At 55.1% G+C, this 19963-nt stretch overlaps 1 protein-coding gene across 1 annotated transcript; it reads right to left on the reverse strand.

Annotated features, from left to right (window-relative positions):
- Positions 1 to 9401: 9401 nt before the first annotated feature.
- LOC140198058 (proteasome subunit beta type-9-like) lies at positions 9402 to 18803 on the reverse strand. Its single transcript, XM_072258919.1, has 6 exons — positions 18490 to 18803; positions 15164 to 15231; positions 13172 to 13303; positions 11105 to 11234; positions 10226 to 10367; positions 9402 to 9868 (listed from the first exon to the last, which is right to left on the reverse strand). Exons 1-6 carry the CDS (start codon positions 18541 to 18543, stop codon positions 9741 to 9743), a joined length of 654 nt encoding a protein of 217 aa, XP_072115020.1. The 5' UTR covers positions 18544 to 18803; the 3' UTR covers positions 9402 to 9740.
- Between the last annotated feature and the right edge of the window lie 1160 nt (positions 18804 to 19963).

Consider the following 19963-nt stretch of genomic DNA (forward strand, 5'->3'; position numbering starts at 1 on the left):
GCCTATCACCTGTCCAGCTCTTGGCTCCATCCCTTCCCCTCCTGTCTTCTCCTATCATTTTGGATCTCCCCCTCCCACTTTCAAATCTCTTACTAACTCTTCTTTCAGTTAGTCCTGACGAAGGGTCTAGGTCTGAAACATCGACTGTACCTCTTCCTAGAGATGCTGCCTGGCCTGCTGCGTTCACCAGCAACTTTGATGTGTTGCTTGAAATTCCAGCATCTGCAGATTTCCTCGTGTTTGCGTAGTATTGCACAGGGTGTTCGCAATAGCAGGGTGTGGTAAACAGGATTTTGCGTGCGTTTGCTCAATATTTCCAGCATCTGCAGATATTTCTTGTGTTTATGTTAGAACCATATCATTCTGTATTCGGTCTCTATCATTGTCAGCACGCTCCCTTCACGCACCCGTGATTGTATTTACATGTGAATGCTGTTTATCTGATACTCCGTCCGGTGATATTGCTGCAGCCAAGTTTTAAATTTCATCTGTGGATACATGTCCTCCTGTAAGTGACCATAAACTCAACTTTGACTGGATATGTGGGTTAACATCTCCCCGGTTTTGGAACTGTTATCTCAGGTCACAGATCCCTGGGTTACAGGAACACAGATCAGCTGTAATCACCGTGAATGGCGGGAGTAAGAATCCTTTCCTTCCCTTTTATATTAATGTGCGGGAAATGACATCTAAAAATCTTGAATCTTCACAATCTGGGGGTGGGTGGGCTTTTGTTCCAACTTTCACACGAGTGAGTTCTTCCCCAGGGCCGGTGAGGTTTGCCTCAGCTGTGTGAATGGGTTTGGGGTGCACAAGGTGACTCTGGGTGTGTCAGTGGGTGTGGGGTGTACAGAGTGACCCCAGTGTGTCAGTGGGTGTCGGGGTGTACAGGGTGACCCCGGGTGTGTCAGTGGGTTTGGGATGTACAGGGTGACTCCGGGTGTGTCAGTGGGTGTGGGGATGTACAGGATGACCCTAGGTGTGTCAGTGAGTTTTGGGGTGTACAGGGCGACCCCGGGTGTGTCAGTGGGTTTGGGGTGCACAAGGTGACTCTGGGTGTGTCAGTGGGTGTGGGGTGTACAGAGTGACCCCAGTGTGTCAGTGGGTGTGGGGATGTACAGGGTGACTCCGGGTGTGTCAGTGGGTTTGGGGGTGTACACGGTGACTCCGGGTGTGTCAGTGGGTTTGGGATGTACAGGGTGACTCCGGGTGTGTCAGTGGGTTTGGGGGGTTTGGGTTTGGCCCTTGTGGCTAAAGGGATCAGGGGGTATGGAGAGAAGGCAGGTACAGGGTTCTATGTTGGATGATCAGCCATGATCATACTGAATAGCAGTGGAGGCTCGAAGGGCCGAATGGCCTACTTCTGCACCTATTTTCTGTTTCTATGTTTATCTGGGTTGAACTCCATCTGCCACTTCTCAGCCCAGTTTTGCATCCTATCAATGCCCCGCTATAAACTCCGACAGCCCTTCGCACCATCCACAATACCCCCAACCTTTGTGTCATCAGCAAATTTACTAACCCATCCCTCCACTTCCTCATCCGGGTCATTTATAAAAGTCACAAAGACAAGGGGTCCCAGAACAGATCCCTGAGGCACACCACTGGTCACCAGCCTCCATGCAGAATATGAACCATCTGCAGCCACTCTTTGCCTTCTGTGGGCAAGCCAGTTCTGGATCCACAAAGCAATGTCCCCTTGGATCCCATGCCTCCTTACTTTCTCAATAAGCCTTGTATGGGAAACCTTATCAAATGCCTTACTGAAATCCATATAATCCACTGTTCTACCTTCATCAATGTGTTTTGTTACATCCTCAAGGAATTCAATCAGGCTCATGGGGCACAACCTGCCCTTAACAAAGCCATGTTGATTATCCCTAATCAGATTATGTCTCTCCAAATGCTCATAAATCCTGCCTCTAAGGATCTTCTCCAACAAATTGCCCACCACTGAAGTCAGACTCACTTGTCTATAATTTCCTGGATTATCTCTACTCCCTTTCTTGAGCAAGGGAAACAACATTTGCAATCCTTCAAATCTTCCAGTACGTCTCCCGTCCCTATTCATGATGCAAAGACCATTGCAAGAAGCTCATCAATCTTCTCACTTTATCAAAGTTGCTGGTGAACGCAGCAGGCCAGGCAGCATCTCTAGGAGTTAGTCCTGACGAAGGGTCTAGGCCTGAAACGATGACTGTACCTCTTCCTAGAGATGCTGCCTGGCCTGCTGCGTTCACCAGCAACTTTGATAAAGTGTGTTGCTTGAATTTCCAGCATCTGCAGAATTCCTCTTGTCATCAATCTTCTCCCTCGCTTCCCACAGCAGCCTGGGGTATATCTCATTCGGTCCCAGTGACTTATCTAACTTATTGCTTTTGAAAAGCTCCAACACATCCTCTTTCTTAATGTCTGTATGCTCAAGCGTTTCAGTCATTGGACTAATTGGTCAGGCACAACATGATGGGCGGAAGGGCCTGTTCCCACGCTCTACTGTTCTGTGTTGGTGTTCCTCTCTCTGACTCAATCTGCACAGATTGAATAAAAACTGAAACTGCTGGGTCGTACAACCTCCCATTTCCGATCTTTTTCCCCAAGGTTCAGGCTGTTACAGGTTCAGCACTGAGGAATCGTTTAAACATAGAAGCATAGAAAATAGGTGCAGCAGTAGGCCATTCGGCCCTTCGAGCCTGCACCGCCATTCAGTATGATCATGGCTGATCATCCAACTCAGAACCCTGTACCAGCCTTCCCTCCGTACCCCCTGACCCCCGTAGCCACAAGGGCCATATCTAACTCCCTCTTAAATATAGCCAATGAACTGGCCTCAACTGTTTCCTGTGGCAGAGAATTCCACAGATTCACCACTCTCTGTGTGAAGAAGTTTTTCCTAATCTCGGTCCTAAAAGGCATCCCCTTTATCTTCAAACTGTGACCCCTTGTTCTGGACTTCCCCAACATCGGGAACAATCTTCCTGCATCTAGCCTGTCCAATCCCTTTAGGATTTTATACATTTCAATCAGATCCCCCCTCAATCTTCTAAATTCCAACGAGTACAAGCCCAGTTCATCCAGTCTTTCATCATATGAAAGTCCTGCCATCCCAGGTTTATTATTGATTAAAGTAGCATACAGCCAGTCACTGTCCGTACCCTGTACCTCGGGTTTCCGGTCCAGGCTCTGCAGCGGCTCCGGGAGCTGTCACTGGGTGACACGGGCTGGCACTGGGTCAGCGTGGTTCCCCTGGCGTGTGTGAGCAGGGACCGTGTTACTGAGGGTGGGTGTGGGTTATAACCGTGATCTCCCCCCACCCACTGAGACCTGCTCCACCCGTCGTTTCCCAGCCACGTCTCTGCCCCAAACAGCCACAGGTTTCCGGTAACAAGGCTCTGGAACACGGGGGCTACAGGTCAGGCGTCAGGCGACCACAGGGCGTCACTCGTCGTAGAAGCGAGGCATCTCGTTGGGCAGTATGACCTGGTGTTCGGTGCCCTTCTCCGTAATGGTGGTGAGGTAGATCACCCCCCCCCCAGCCCCCACTGGAGCCTTCCCGGCTAATGGCCAAAGCAATGGCTGTATCAGAGAGAGAGAGCGAGGGAGAGACATGGGGGGGGGTAGAGGGGGGGAGGAGGGGACAGAGGGGAATGGGAGGGGGAAAGGGACCAACAGACTCAGAATATCACGGATCACTGGGTAATACCCGCCCCCAGCGGGACCCTGATCCATAACACTTACCCCCTCACAAGCCAGTTAGAGGGAGAGGGAGAGACCCCTGTTATGGAGGTCAGACTATGGTGGAGGGAGAGAGGCAGAGAAAGAGAGTGCAAGAGCGGAGCGTGGAGAGAGGGGAGAGGGAGTGGGATGGTGTGGGGAGATATAGGGGAGAAGGGGAAGATGGGGAGTGTGGGGGGGAGAAAGGAGTGAGAGACGAAGAGGGAGAGCCGGAGGGCGAAGGGAGGATGAGAGGAGAGGTGGAAAGGGAAGAGTGACATGAGGGGAGAGATGGGGAGGGAGAACTGAGAGGGGGTGTGGAGAGAGAGGGGAGGGGTGAGCGGGGAAGGGAGGGGAGGAGGAGGGGGAAGGGGAGAGAGAAGGGGACTGGGGAAGGGATAGAGTGGGAGAGGGAGTGAGAGTGAGAGGGGGAAGGAAGAGGAGAGGGGAAGGGAAGCTGTGGGAGAGGGAGGGTAGAGAGGACGGGGATGGGGTAAGAAAGGGGGGAGAGAGTGGGCAGAGACCGTGGTGGGGGAGATACAGGAGAAGGGGGGGTGAGAACAGTGAGAGAGGGAAGGGAGAGATGGCGGGATCCAGTGGGGAAGGGAAGAGAAGGGAGGTGAGAGGGGAGGGGCAGAGAGAGGAGAAAGAGTGGGGAGAGACAGTGGTAGGAGAGAAAATGGGTGAAGGGAGAGAGGGATGGGGGAACGTGGGAGGGAGAGTGGGGAGGAACGAGAGGGGGAGACAGGGAGGTGAGGGGAGGAGGGAAAGGGTGAGCAGAGAGAAGGGGAGTGGGTAGTGGGTGTGGTGGGGAGAGTTAAGAGAGGGGGAGGAGAGGGAGAGAAGGGGAGGGGGAGAGGGGGCGAGGGAGAGAGAGAGTAAGTGAGGGGGAGGGATGAGGAAAAGGGTGGGCAGAGACAGTGTTAGGGGAGAGATGGGGGAGAGGAGAGCGAGAGGGAAGGGAAGAGATGGGGGAATCTAGTGGGGGAGGGGAGAGGGGAGTGAGGGTAGAGACAGAAGGGTAGGGGAGGGAGGTGAGCGAGGGAGGGAAGAGTGGGGAGAGAGCGGTAGGAGAGAAAGGGGGTGAAGGGGAGAAGAGAGTGGGAGAGGGATGGGGGAAAGTGTGAGGGAGGGTGGAGGGGGAATGAGAGGGAGGGGGTGAGGGGGAAACTGGGGAAGGGGGAAGAAAGGTGAGAGGGAGAGGAGGGAGACGGCGGGAGGTGAGAAGGGGAGGGGTACAGGGCGTGGTGTGGGGAGAGATAAGGGGAGGGGAGGGGAGAGGGAGGAGTTAGAGGAGAAGGTGTGAGAGATGAGGATGGGGAGAGAGTGTGGTAGCATTAGACAGAGGGGGAGGGGATGAGAGGGGAGGGGAGAGAAGGGGCGTGCGGAGGGAGAGGGGAAAGGAGAGAAAGAGAAGGTGTGGGGGAGGGGTGAGAGGGGGAGAGAGAGGAGACGGAGAAAGTGGGGGAGAGGGATAGAGGAGGAGAGAGGGTGACTGTGGAGAGAGAAAGGGAGGGGAAGGGGAGAGGGATAGAGGAGGAGAGAGGGAGTGGGGAAGGAGGGGGAATGGGGAGGGGGGAGAGAGAGGGGAGAAGGTAGGGAGAGGGGAGAGATTGTGATTGAGAAGGGGGAGAGGACTGGGGGAAGGGATTTGGAGATGGGGAGAGAGAGGAGTGTATGAGAGATGGGTATGGGGAGGGAGCGTGGTAGCAGGAGAGGGGATGAGGAGGGGAGAGATAGGGTGTGGGAGAGGGGATGAGAGAGGGGGAGGGGAGGAGAAGAAAGTGAGGGGAGAGAGGATGGGAAGAGGGGTAGGGGAGAGGGATAGAGGCATGGGAGGGAAGAGTGTAGTGGGGACAGGGGTGTGGGGGGAGAGAGAAAGTGAAGGGGGTGAGAGGGGGACGGAGAGAGAAAGGGCTGGTGGGGAGAGACTGTGATTGCGATATTTCCATCTGCCTTCCTCATAGCCTGCTGCAGCTACAAACCAGCCTTCTGTGATCCATGCACAAACACGCCCAAGTGCGGCCCGTTCACTCGCTTTGTCTGGTTGTCACAGAACTGAACTCTGTTCCCCCCCGGGCTGAGGTGTACGGGTACAGCGGCCTGCTGGCTCCATCTGCTGCTTGCTAAAGGCAATGGTCTGACTGACGAGGGGGCGTCAGCCGCGCCGCTCTGAGGGATCCACCCCGCTTCTGCCAGCAACTGTGGAGGGTATGGGGACTGGCCGAATCCGGGAAAGGCGCCCCCGCGCCGCTGGGGAATCGGTGCTCTGCCTGCGGGGTGGAGAGGGGGAACTGGTCCCGTTCCCAGTGTGGTGGGTGTCGGGAGGGAGCGGGGTGCTGGAGGGCTTCCGGCTGCACCATCACCCGATGTGCACGTCGGACTCAGGCCTCGGGAGACCACAGGGAGAGGGTCCCGCACAACGTGGGCCGTCTCGGGGGGTTTCCCGCTGTTCCGTGACGCTCCGAGGCGCTTCCTGTCCGGGCTGCTCCTGCACACCTTTCACTTCCTTGCCTTCGTCTGCCGACCGGACTCGCCTTTACCATCCGGCAGCGGGGGAGGTCCCCGGTGGATTTCTCTTTACGCAGGGTGTTTCCCCTGTACACTGGGGGCCTGGCGGGAGGTGTTGCATCGGGCAATCCCGTAAAACAGAGTCCTGAGCCGTCCGTTCTGCGGGCGGGCGGACTCAGTGTACCATGCTGACACGGAGTGCGAGAGTCGCAGCCGCTCTTTCAGTTTCTCGCGGGTGGGGGGAGCTGCTGCTGAGCTTCTGGCTGAACTTTAGTCCCGCGTTTAGGCGGCCGGGCGTGAGGGGGTTCTCCTGGTGGGCTTGGTCCTGGGCCTGGCCGAGATGGCCATACACGGGTCTAGGTGGCGGAAGGTGGAAGGCGCTGCCCGGGCCGACAGCCTGTCCGTTTTCCGAGGATACGTCCGTGCCGGGCTGTCCTTGGAGAGTGAACACGCGGTTGCGGCGGGCACGTTGGGGGATTTCCGTGAGCGGCGGTCCCCCCGCGGTCTAGACTGTTTTGTAGACTGCAGTAACCATATAGTGACGGGAGTATGGCTACTGTCTTGAAAATATTGATTGTCTTGTGTATGTGTATTGTAACTAAACTTTGATAGTTTTGATACAAAAAAAAGAGAAAGTTTCCTGTGGCGGTGTGTTACCGGGACCGATGTCTGTGAGCTGGGTGAGGGGGCGACGGGCCTGGGGGCACTCTACCAGACACACCACCTACCACTGTACGTGGGCTTTACTCCTGGAGACCCACCAGACCCGGGGGCTCTCTTTATAATTGTCGATACGGATTGACACTGCTATCACGTCTCTTCAGGAGCATCTACTTTCCATCAAACATTGGGGCCAAACCCTGATCACCAAGACAGTTCAGCAAAAATAATCTGACGAGGGGTCTCGTCCCGAAACGTCGACAGTTTATTCAGCTCCTGACCTGCCAAGTTCCTCTAGGATTTTGCATGCGTTTGCTCAATATTCCCAGCATCTGCAGATATTTCTTATGTTTATGTTAGGACCATATCATTCTGTGTTCGGTCTCTATCATTGTCAGCACGCTCCCTTCACGCACCAGTGATTGTATTTACATGTGAACGCTGTTTATCTGATACTCCGTCCGGTGATGTTCCTGCAACCAAGTTTTAAATTTCATCTGTGGATGTGACCATAAACAGAGAGCTAGAAAGTCAGAGTCTGTTCCCCAGAATGGACGTGTTAACACTAGTCGACATGGGTTTACCGTGTGTAGGAAAATGTTTAAAGGGGCGGGCAGGCAGACAGAGAGCGGTGGGTGGGTGGGTGGAATGCTGCGGGTCTGTCGGGAACCAGATGTGACAGAACTGGTCAAGAGGCTGTTAGACAGGCATTTGGAAATGTGGAACATAGAAATCTACAGCACATTACAGGCCCTTCGGCCCACAATATTGTCCCGACCATGTAACCTACTCCAGAGACTACCGACAATTTCCCAGCCGCAGAGCCCTCTGTTTTCTGAGATCCACATACGGATCTAAGAGGCTCTTAAAAGACCCTATTGTATCCGCTTCCACCACCATCGCTGGCAGTGCATTCCATGCACCCATCTCTCTATGTGAAAAACTTACCCCTCACATCCCCTCGGTACCTACTGCCAAGCTCCTTAAAACTATGCCCCCTCATGCTAGCCATTTCTGCCTTGGGAAAAAAGCCTCTGGCTATCCGCACGATCTTGTACACATCTATCAGGTCACCTCTCATCCTCCGTCGCTCCAAAGAGAAAAAGTCAAGTTCACTCAACCTATTCTCATTAGGCATGCTCCCCAATCCAGGCAACATCCTTGTAAATCTCCTCTGCACCATTTTTATGGCTTCCACATCCTTTCTGTAGTGAGATGACCAGAACTGAGCACAGTACTCCAAGTGGGGTCTGACCAGGGTCCTATACAGCTGTAACATTACCCTCTCAGCTCTTAAACTCAATCCCACGGTTGATGAAGGCCAATGCACCGTTTGCCTTCTTAACCACAGAGTCAACCTGCGGAGCAGCTTTGAGTGTCCTACGGTCATGGACTCCAAGATCCCTCTGATCCTCCACACTGCCAAGAGTCTTACCATTAATATTACATTCTGTCTTCAGATTTCACCCACCAAAATGAACCACCTCACATTTATCTGGGTTAAACTCCATCTGCCACTTCTCAGCCCAGTTCTGCATCCTATCAATGTCCTGCTGTAACCTCTGACAACCCTCCACACTATCCACAACACCCCCAACCTTTGTATCATCAGCAAATTTATTAACCCATCCCTCCACTTCCTCATCCAAGTCATTTATAAAAATCACAAAGACGAGGGGTCCCAGAACAGATCCCTGAGGCACACCACTGGTCACCGACCTCCATGCAGAATATGATCCCTCTACAACCACTTTTTACCTTGTGTGGGCAAGCCAGTTCTGGATCCACAAAGCAAGGTCTCCTTCGATCCCATGCCTCCTTACTTTCTGAAGGAGCCTTGCATGGGGAACCTTATCAAGTGCCTTACTGAAATCCATATAAACTACATCCACTATTCTACCTTCATCAGTGTGTTTTGTTACATCCTCAAGGAATTCAATCAGGCTCATAAGGCATGACCTGCCCTTGACAAAGCCATGTTGATTATCCCGAATCAGATTATGTCTCTCCAAATGCTCATAAATCCTGCCTCTCAGGATCTTCTCCAACAATTTGCCCACCACTGAAGTCAGACTCACAAGTCCATAATTTCCTGGATCATCTCTACTCCCTTTCTTGAGCAAGGGAACAACATTTGCAATCCTTCAAATCCTCCAGTACGTCTCCCGTCCCTATTCATGATGCAAAGACCATTGCCAGAGGCTCATCAATCTTCTCCCTTGCTTCCCACAGCAGCCTGGGGTATATCTCATTCGGTCCCGGTGACTTATCTAACTTAATGCTCTTCAAAAGCTCCAGCACATCCTCTTTCTTAATGTCTATATGCTCAAGCGTTTCAGTCATTGGACTAATTGGTCAGGCACAAGATGATGGGCCAAAGGGCCAGTTCCCATGCTCTTCTGTTCTGTGTTGGTGTTCCTCTCTGACTCAATCTGCACAGATTGAATAAAAACTGAAACTGCTGGGTCGTACAACCTCCCATTTCAGATTGTTTTCCCCAAGGTTCAGGCTGTTACAGGTTCAGCACTGAGGAATCGTTTATTATTGATTAAAGTAGCATACAGCCAGTCACTGTCCGTACCCTGTACCTCGGCCTCCAGGCTCTGCAGCGGCTTCGGGAGCTGTCACTGGGTGACACGGGCTGGCACTGGGTCAGCGTGGTTTCCCCGGCGTGTGTGAGCAGGGACCATGTTACTGAGGGTGGGTGTGGGTTATAACCGTGACTTCCCCCCACCCACTGAGACCTGCTCCACCCGTCGTTTCCCAGCCACGTCTCTGCCCCAAACAGCCACAGGTTTCCGGTAACAAGGCTCTGGAACACGGAGGCTACAGGTCAGGCGTCAGGCGACCACAGGGCGTCACTCATCGTAGAAGCGAGGCATCTCGTTGGGCAGTATGACCTGGTGTTCGGTTCCCTTCTCCATAATGGTGGTGAGGAAAATCACCCCTCCACTCACGCCATCCCGGCTAATGGCCAAAGCAATGGCTGTATTAGAGAGAGCGAGAGAGAGAAACTACTGTTAGTGAGATCTCTGGGCAGTACACACGCCTACCAACACCCTACCCCAACATAACCCAGGGGGAGGGAGAGGTAGAAAGACCACCGTTAGTGAGGTCAGACGATGGAGAGGGAGGGAGTAGTGTGAGATAGAGAGACCGAGAGAGACGGAGGGAGAAAGTACAATCACCAGTGAGGTCAGACCTTGCAGACAAGGACAGGAGGAGTGAGAGGAGATAGGGAGAGAAAGAGGGAAGGAGAGAGGGAGGAGGAGAGAATGGGGGAGGGAGGAGGAGATAATGGGGGAGTGGATGGGAGACACCCACCACACCAATGTACACCCACCATTAGTTACGAACTGTTTGCACTCGTCCCTGCTCATGCCAGCTCTGTAATTGGCGTCCACGTATCCATAGATGTAGGTGCTCCCAGAGCCCCCGATTGCGCAGGGCTGCCTGACCAGCATCCCGCCCAGTGTGACGTACACCTGGGGGCCAGAGAGCAGGATCAGCACACCAGACCACAACAGACCCCCTTCCCCGCAAACCAAGGTGACACGGCACTGCTCCCTGCAACTCCAGCACCTGGAGTCCGGCACCAACACGATCAACTACGTCTCACGTCCCGGGGGAAGGAGACACCGAAAACTGCATCCCCACAACAGGATTGGGGGGGAGGCATCAGCAGGAGGGATTGGGGATACACAGGACAAGGCTACACCCAGAGACAGACCATGTGGAATTCTGCACTTTCATGAGCGAGGTACCGAGGAACGGACAGACCATTACTTGGGTGGGGACTGCATCGTCATGGACTGTGTTTAAATGGGTGGAGATATCCATAGACAAGTTGCATTTACACGGGCAAGCTTATGTTTATGCAGGCAGTGTACCCTGTACAGACCACTTACATGGGTGGGCACTGCATCGTCATGGACTGCATTAGGTAGGTGGGGATATCCACAGACAGGTCGCGTTTACACAGGCAGGCTTAGCCAGGGATGGATGGCGTTAACAGGGTTTGCGTTACCCCACAACAGACTGCTTTACACAGGTGGGTGTAGCTGGGAACAGAATGCATTTACGTGGGAGGGTACTGATGTCAGAGTGCATTTATGTGGGTGGGGTTATGTGGGGATAAACCATGTTTACCCAGGCAAGAGGTCCTGGGGATGGACCCCAGGCAGGGTATGGGGGACGGACTGCACCCAGCGGCTGGGATTACCTGGCCCTGGTGACTGTGGTCCCACCCTGCCACGATGAGGTGTGCCAGCAGTTCTTCCTTGTACTTGTAGCAGATGTTCCTGACCATGGAGGCAGCGGCTCGGACCCGGGGCTCCTCCTGCAGCTCCAGACTGGGGTAGGGAGGGCAATCTCATCAGTCAGATGGGAAACAAGCCCTTTGGCCCACCCACTCCATGACAGCCACCAACCAGACCTTTCCACCAATGCTACCTTACCCTCCCCACAGCCCCAATACCACCCACATCCCATAAGACAATATGACATAGGAGCAGAATTAGGCCATTTGGCCCATCTAGTCTGCTGCACCATCGGTCACGGCTGATTTGTTATCCCTTTCAACCCTAATGCCCTGCATTCCTGCCATAACCATTTAGACCCATACTAATCAGGAACTTTCAACCTTCACTTTAAATATACCCAATGACTAGACTTCCACAGTCGTCTGAATTCCACACCACTGGGAACAATGCACAGTGGCCAATTACCCCACCCACCCGCACCCCTTTGAGGCTTTGGAACACCTGGGGAAACCCAGGTAGCCACATGGAGGATGAGACGGAGGTCGGGGTTGAGCTTGCGTCTCTGGAGCCCCTAGGGAGCGTCTCAACCTGTTGCCCTGGGTTGAGATTGGGCTTCCTGCTGATTGATCTACACTCATAGAAACCCAACAAGGAGGCAGTCAGGGGATTGACACTGACCTCCAAAGCCCAGCCGGCATCTGCAGATCCTCAGTAACATTGTATGCACACAGCACCAGTGCTCACCAGCTCACGGGCTGCACTCCAGGCCCCGTGGAATGGCGCAGAGTTTCTGCAGCTGGACCACGGTGCAAGGCTGAAGGCTGCAGGCGGCCACATCGCAGTGGCTGGAGCCCCGGCCGAGGTAGGGAGCCTCAAGTTGACACTTTCCCCAGTTGGCGGTGACCTCCACTGGAGCAGGGCAGGGTGGAGTGGGAGGGGGTGAGAGTGAGGTGGCAGTGGTGGGTGAAGGAGAGTTGTGGTTGTAGATGTGGGTGGAAGTGATGTGGGGGATGATGTATTATTTATTTAGCGATACAGTGTGGATAGACCCTTCCAGCCCTTCGAGCCATACCGCCCCAGCAACCTCACTACCCCAATTTAATCCCAGCCTAATCGCAGACCATTTACAATGACCAATTAACCCAGCAACTGGTACGTCTGGAAACTCAGGTAGTCTCAGGGAAAAGTCCTAACAGGCAGGGGCAGGAATTGAACACGGGTTGCTGGGGCTGTAAGCCATTGTGCTAACCACTACACTACTGTGTCGGAGGTGGGGAGGGGAAGGATCAGAGGTGGAGGGGGGTGTGAGTGTGCGACCAGGATGGACAGATGGTGACAATACTCTTCAAGAGCAGGAGGCAGCGTCAGCGTGATTATCGATGGACAGGGGCGCAGTGCGTGGTTAGGGCAGGAGATGGAAAACCCCCCAGAGATATCGATGGAGCTGGGACCCTGTGGTACACCCAGACCCGGCGTTGGGGGAAGAGGTCCTTCAGTATGAGAAGGTGCTCAGGCACACGAGTGTGTTGACTGAGGGAGCTTGGATCGAGACCTGCCGGTTTGGGACAGGGTGTTAGTAGTTGGTGGGCCAACAGGACCAGAACACAGAAGTTTGTGACAGGTTCGGGAACGCAGGGTAGAAGATACTGGACAGTGGAGTGGGGAGAGATCAAAGGGAAGCTCTGGTAGCATTAACGGGCTGGTGGAGCGGTTCCCACTGTACGTTGTGAGCACAGTGTGGGCTGTGAACAGGAGATACAGTATACAGGAGATGGACAGCTCATGTCAACAGGCAGGGCAGTGACCCCCACCATAGTCAAAGGACCCACCCTCCATCGCATATCAGACATATCCCCATCCCAGGCTGGGCCATCCCTGTGCCTCCAACCCCAGAGAGAAAACCTTCCTCCCAGACTGGACGCCCTCCCAGCCTGCTGTTCCTGCTTGGACAGCACTGTCTCCACATGGACTCCCCCCACCCAGCCATCCACCCCCCCCCCCACATTCTAAGCAGTTGGACCAGGTACCTGTGCAGCTCCAGCTGGTAGGAAGCGAGGTCAGCGATGGCCTGGACATCGGCTAAGGAGCCGGACACAGCGCAGCAGATACGCTCGTGCAAGGGCAACAACTTGTCCATCACACGATTACCCACCACCACCCTGGGGGCAGGGGAACACCATCAGTGACACAGTCCCAATCCCATACCCCACCCTGTGGCATAATCCTCCCGGATACACTCCCATTCCCAAGCCCCACCCGGTGACATAATCCTCCCTGATACACTCCCATTTCCAAACCCCACCCTGCCGAACCATCCCCTCCCCGACACACTCCCACTTCCGCATCTCACCCTGCTGACCTCACACTTCATCGTGCTGACCCCCTCACCAACACACTGCCGGAACCCGGTCACTCCCTCATCCCATCCTACTGACCCCTCCCACTCCCACACCCCATCCTACTGACCCCTCCCACTCCCACCCTACTGACCCCTTCCACTCCCTCACCCCATCGTACTGACCCCTCCCACTCCCTCACCCCATCCTACTGACCCCTCCCACTCCCACACCCCATCCTACTGACCCCTTCCACTCCCTCACCCCATCCTACTGACCCCTCCCACTCCCACATCCCATCCTACTGACCCCTCCCACTCCCTCACCCCATCCTACTGACCCCTCCTACTCCCACACCCCATCCTACTGACCCCTTCCACTCCCACACCCCATCCTACTGACCCCTCCCACTCTCTCACCCCATCCTACTGACCCCTCCCACTCTGACACCCCAACCAACTGACCCCTCCCACTCCCTCACCCCATCCTACTGACCCCTCCCCCTCCCTCACCCCATCCTACTGACCCTTCCCACACCCCATCCAACTGACCCCTCCCACTCCCTCACCCCATCCTACTGATCCCCTCCTACTCCGACACCCCATCCAACTGACCCCTCCCACTCTGACACCCCAACCAACTGACCCCTCCCACTCTGACACCCCAACCAACTGACCCCTCCCACTCCCTCACCCCATCCAACTGACCCCTCCCCCTCCCTCACCCCATCCTACTGACCCTTCCCACACCCCATCCAACTGACCCCTCCCACTCCCACACTCCACCCTGCATACACTATCCCTTCAACAATACACTGCCCAGAACCCTCTCCCCACACTCTGTACTATACCCTGTTGACCCACCTCACTTCCTCCCCGCCTCACTGACACACACCCTCTCCCTGAGTTGGCCAAGGACCCTCTCCTTGCACTCCCTCAGAGCTGCAGCTCTGATTGGTGCTCGTTGCTGCTGGTGGGGACCCCTCCAAGTCAGCAGGCCTGGACCCCAGGCAGCGGCACACAGAGGGCTACTGACTCAGGACTCAGGCTTGAACACCCCCCACCCCCTTGGGGGCTCCTCCAGCACCTGGCACGGGTGACTGCCTGTTCATCTCGCTGGTGTCCCTGGGGTCTTGCTGTTCCCCACGTCACACAGGAGTTACTGGTTCAGCAGCCACTCAGGGACAGGGGTTCAGATCCCACCCAGCCGGCCCAGAATTGTAAAATCTAGGGAGAGGCAGGATTCGCCATATCTGGACCAGCACTCAGACCGCCAAGGCAGAGAGAGCTGGGGGCCACCTGCTGGAAAACCGGACTGATACAATCGGGAGCAATGGTTAGCAGCAACATGGTGGGCCGACATGTTTCTGTACTGTCCAACCTCGTCATTAGGAGCTGGTGTCAGCGGTGCAACCGTGGAACAACACATCGGGTTGTAGCTCCAAAATCAGGGCAGCAACTGCACACTGCCCCCCAGTATGAGGGGGGAGGGAGGTCTCCAGACCAGACAATGTGGGTGATTACCACACCCTGGGGGCGATCAGTGCTGTGGTGTCCAAGTTCCTGAGCGAGTGACCAGCCCGACGGTGAGGGCACGGTGTCATGCGGGGAGGGGGCAGTGCCTCTGGCACGGTGTCAGACACGAGACAGTGTGGTCACAGGTTGACGGTCAGGACCAACCTACCCCGCCGAGACCCGGGAGTCCGAGGCGATCACAATTCCTCCACTGAACTCCACCGCCATTATTGTGGTCTACAGCAGAGAGAGAGAGAGACACACACATCAGACACACACGCTCATCTCTCCATCCACGGCCCACCTCCCACCACTGGCCTGCCCATCCCCTCCACCTTCACCACAAACCCTCACCTCCCTCGCCACCCAGACCCCCACCCACACAGAGCTCCCTGCCCACGGCCCAGTTCCCCACCCCCATCCCAGGGTAATCCCCACTCCTTCTTGTACTGGGGGGTGTGGGATTTCAGATGACACATCCTCCTCAGACCGGGAGGGGTGTGGGGGGTGGTTAACAAGGGAGTTGTTGGTTGAGGGGGGGGGGAACAGGCCTGTGAGGCAAGGGGAGGTGGTTGTTTCACATGGGGGGAGGATCCATGACGTGGGATACTGGGCAAGAAGTGGGATTGGTATTCCCAATAGTCCAAACCCAATGTCCAGGGCTCGGAGATGGGCACAGGCTGATCCCACTGCTCACTCCTCCAGGGGTTACCCCCCCCCCACCCGACCCGGGAAATGTGTGGACTAGGGTGGGGGGGGTGAAGGTCTGGGGAGACTGGTGTTAGACTTTAATTACAGACTGGACCCAAGCCCCATCCCATCACCCGAACACCCTGCCCCTGCTCCACACCCAATGGTCACTCCGCAGCAGACGGTCACCCGGATCTCCAATTAGTAAACTGAACCTGATCACACACCCCATCTCCCTCCCTCACTGTGATCAAACACCACACTCCCCCTGCCCCCGTGCCAACCCAATTCCCACACCCACACTACCCCAAGCTTCCCATCGACCCCAGTGTCTAGACCTCCCCAGACCCATTGCCATGGGGTGATGACTGGAGCCTCTTCACCCCTCACCCCAAAGCCCCTCACCTGCTCCTCTGAGTGCAGCCCCCAAGAACCCACACCACCACACCCTCAATGCATACCCCAGGACCCCTCACCCGGAGGTGGGGAGAGGCAAGGGTGAGGGGGTGGAAGGAGGGTCAGGGGGTAAAACAGAGGTGAGGGGAAGGAGAGACAATGGGGTAGAAAGGAGAGATGAGGGAGAAGGGAGCACCAAGGGAGAGGGAGAGTCGATGGGTCAGGGAGAGGTGATGGGGGAGGAGATGGAGAGGGAGGGGCAAGGGAGGGAGAGACGAGACTGAGGGATTGAGGGAGGGGTGTGGGGTAGGTGAAGCTAGCGGGGAGATTACAGAGTGGCGGAGTGGATAGGAAGAGGTGGGTTGGGGAAAGAGAGGTGAGGGATGAGGTAGAGCCGAGGGATGGGGGAGAGTAGTGGAGTAGGGGGGAGATGAAGGTTGGGGGAGAGCTGATGGGTGGCAGTGAGTGAGCTGAGGGGTGGAGAGAGTCAATGGTGGGTGCGGTAGTAAATGGGGAGGGTGTAGGGAGAGACAGAGGAGTTTGAGAGGGAATAGTGGAGGGTATGGTTTAGGGGAGAGGGAGAAGTGGAAGGGAAAAAGGGGACATGGGAATGGGGATGAGGGGGATAGAGAAGAGGCAAAGGTGATGGTGAAGATTGGAGAAATCGGTTGGGGGTGAGAAATGTAAGTGATGGTAATGGATGGGGAGGGTGTGGTGAGGAGTGGGGAGAAGTGAGGGATGGGGGCAGGAAAGTTTGGGAGGAGGAGGTGAAAGCCAAGGGGGAAGGAGTGGTGTGGGAGGAATGCATGTGGAAAGGTGAGGGGGAAGGCGAGGAGAGGGTGAGGGTGAGATGAGGGTGGGAGGGAAGCGGAGGTGGGCGAGGGGAGGGGCAGGTGGAGGGAAGCAGAGGTGATGAACAATAGAGAGTGTGAGCTGGGATGGGGAGGAGGGTGTTGAAGGATGTGGAGGGTGAGGTGAGGAATATAACACACACAAAATGCCGGAGGAACTCAGCAGGTCAGGCAGCATCTATGGGGAGGAAAAAACAGTCGACGTTTCGGGCTGAAACCCTTCATTCAGTCCTGATGAAAGGTCTCAGCTCGAGATGTCAACAATTTATTCACTTGCACACATGCTGTCTGACCTGCTGAGTTCTTCCAGCTTTTGTGGATATTGCTCTGGATTTCCAGCATTTTGCAGAATCATTTGTGTTTACGATTTAACTCAGTGTTATGTTTGGCTCATTCTGAGACAACCCAGACTCCTCTAACTGGGGAAAGGGGAACTTACTCCCAGGTATACCTGTCCACACTGGAATTTTGGAAGTTTTCATTTAGGTCACCACTCCTTTTCCCAATATCTGGGCACAGTCACTCCTCAAAAAGCAAAGCCATTCAGTGAACCCATGTGGTGAATCTTCACTGCACTACCCCGGTGTCTAGGACATCAGTCCCAGATAACCATCACAAACTGTCCACACTGTGGTCTCACAGAGACCCTACTTACTACAGAGTAACCTGTCATCACTGTGGTCTCACCCAGACCCTGGACTTACTACAGAGTGACCTGTCCACACTGTGGTGTCACCCTGACCCTGGACTTACTACAGAGTGACCTGTCCTCACTGTGGTCTCACCCAGACCCTGGACTTACTACAGAGTGACCTGTCCTCACTGTGGTCTCACCCAGACCATGGACACTTACTACAGAGTGACCTGTCCACACTGTGGTCTCACCGAGATGTGGGGGTAAATGCGGCATTCGGGTAGACTTGGGGGAATCGAGCTGATGTGGGCTAGGGATCGTGGGGAGCGAATCGGGGAAGATGTTGGGTCTAGATGTGAGCAGACTGCATTCCCGCCACACCGCCTCGGGCAGGCAACTTGGCCTTCCAAATCCGCGCGATTTTTCTTTCTTCTCCTCCCATCAAGTCCCGAGATATCACCCCTCAACCCAACACGGGGCGATTTTCAGCGATTGATTCCGCACGTCTTTGGGACGTGGGAGGAAACCGGAGCTCCGGGTGAGATCCACGCATCACCGGGAGAGCGCGCAAACTTCAGACGGACAGCGTCCGAACTCAGGATGGAATCGGGACCCCGGCGCTGGGGGACGGCAGCAGTGCCGCAGGTCACCGCCGCCAGCATATGGGAATCCTTCCCTCAGCAGCAGGGAATTGCACAGTGAACTTCCACCGCCCGTTTTCCTCCCGAGAACAGGAGGCAGACCTCGCCCCGCCGGCTCGGTGCCGGACCCTGCCGCTGGTAGCGACCCCAACATCGCTTCCCCCGTGGTTTCAACCCCTCTAGGTCTCACATACACCCCCCGGTCCCCAGCACAGCCCCACTCCACCGGGTCCCGCCCAGTATCGCCGATCTCTGCGCGGCACTGGGGCTCCCTAACACCTACCCCGGTGGTAACTGGCACGGTAGAACCGCCGGTGAGTCCCGATGTCGTCTGCATCTCGCTGTCCGCCGTCTACTCTCTCCCGTCCGCCGTCTACTTCTTCCCGTCCGCCGTCTGGGGCAGTGTCCGGCACAGAAGTGAAACAGAAAGTACAGTCGGAACGGGACAGGAGGGTGCAGAACACCGCCCCTCACACCCCCACCCTGATCCCGATCCACAGCAGGATAGCAGGATGACACCCCGAGTCTCGGAAAGGGGTTGGGGGGTTCCCAGGCTTTGAAACTGGACAAGAGTCCCCCAAAACTGCGGCTGCTTCCAGCCAATCAGCGAGGGCAGCGCCCAGCGTCACTTGTTGTCGGGTAGATCCCGAATCTGCACTTTGCTGCGGAGAGCACCTACAGGTGCCACCCAAAACGAGGAGCACCTGTAGGTGGCGCCAGGGACCGGGCACGGGGTACAATTATCAGCGGCCGATTACCCGATTGACCCCTGGAGAGACTTCGGCCCAGCATGTCTGTGTTCTCCATAATGGGATCCATCTAATTCCACCTGCCTGCACGTTCCGTATCCCTCCATTCCCTGCCTGTTCACGAGTCTGTCCGGTGCCTCTGTCCTACTTGCCTTGCTGGGACCCATCACTTTCTGTGGAAAAACAACCGGCCCACATATCTCCTTTAAACTTTGTCTCTCGCACTTTAAACCTGTGTCCTGTTTGACCTTTCACCCCGGGAAACAGACTCTGATTGTCTGACCCCTCTCCTTCCCTCACCTCTCTGTCGCTCCACTCGCCACCTCCTTACTGATTCATTTCCTTCACCTCACCACCCCCTTACCTGCACATTTGCAGATATTTCTAACCTCTCCCTACTTCAATCTGAGGCCCCCGGACTGTTTTAAGAAGACCACTAGCATCCCTGTATCTGAGAAATAACAAGTAATGTAATGAAGACTACAGCTAGTGCCTCTGCCATTCACCATCTTGAAGTGCTTCAAGAGCCATGTCAAAGCATTCATTAACTCCAGCCTCCCAGAGAAACTCGACCCACTGTAATTGCTGCATGCCGAAAAGGGTCTTCGGCAGATGTCACATCCCCAGCCCTGCACTCATCCCTGGAGCACCTGGACAGAGAAAGCATCAACGTCAGACTATTGTTCACTCACTGCTACTCTGCCTGCAATACAGTAGGTTCCAGTTAATTGGGACACGTGGGGACCAGTACATCTTGGCCCAATCAAACAGCTGTCCGATTAGCCAACATTTCATGGAAATAGTTAAAAGACAAACTACCATTTAACTGAATATCAATTTGTGAATTTAAATGCAAAACAGAACAAATTAGGACACTACCAATAACTCTACAGTACTATCAATCTGTGTACTAGTGCCTAATAGTTATCAATGGAGGAATTTATCGGCCATGGTCTTTTGACTAGTATTGGTTCGTATTCTGCTTGGAGGTCGGTAACCAGTGGTGTT

Source organism: Mobula birostris, chromosome 5 (assembly GCF_030028105.1).
Source record: "Mobula birostris isolate sMobBir1 chromosome 5, sMobBir1.hap1, whole genome shotgun sequence".
In the NCBI taxonomy this organism is placed as follows: Eukaryota; Metazoa; Chordata; class Chondrichthyes; order Myliobatiformes; family Myliobatidae; genus Mobula; species Mobula birostris.

Bases quoted from the DNA above. Each gene is read 5' to 3' on its own strand.
- LOC140198058 (XM_072258919.1), bottom strand. From the start codon at position 18,543: ATGCAGACGACATCGGGACTCACCGGCGGTTCTACCGTGCCAGTTACC. The intron at 10,368-11,104 runs GTAATCCCAGCC...TCTGGCCCCCAG, and splicing joins ACCACAGTCACCAGGGCCAG to GTGTACGTCACACTGGGCGG. The intron at 9,869-10,225 runs GTGGGTGTACAT...TCTCTAATACAG, and splicing joins CAAACAGTTCGTAACTAATG to CCATTGCTTTGGCCATTAGC.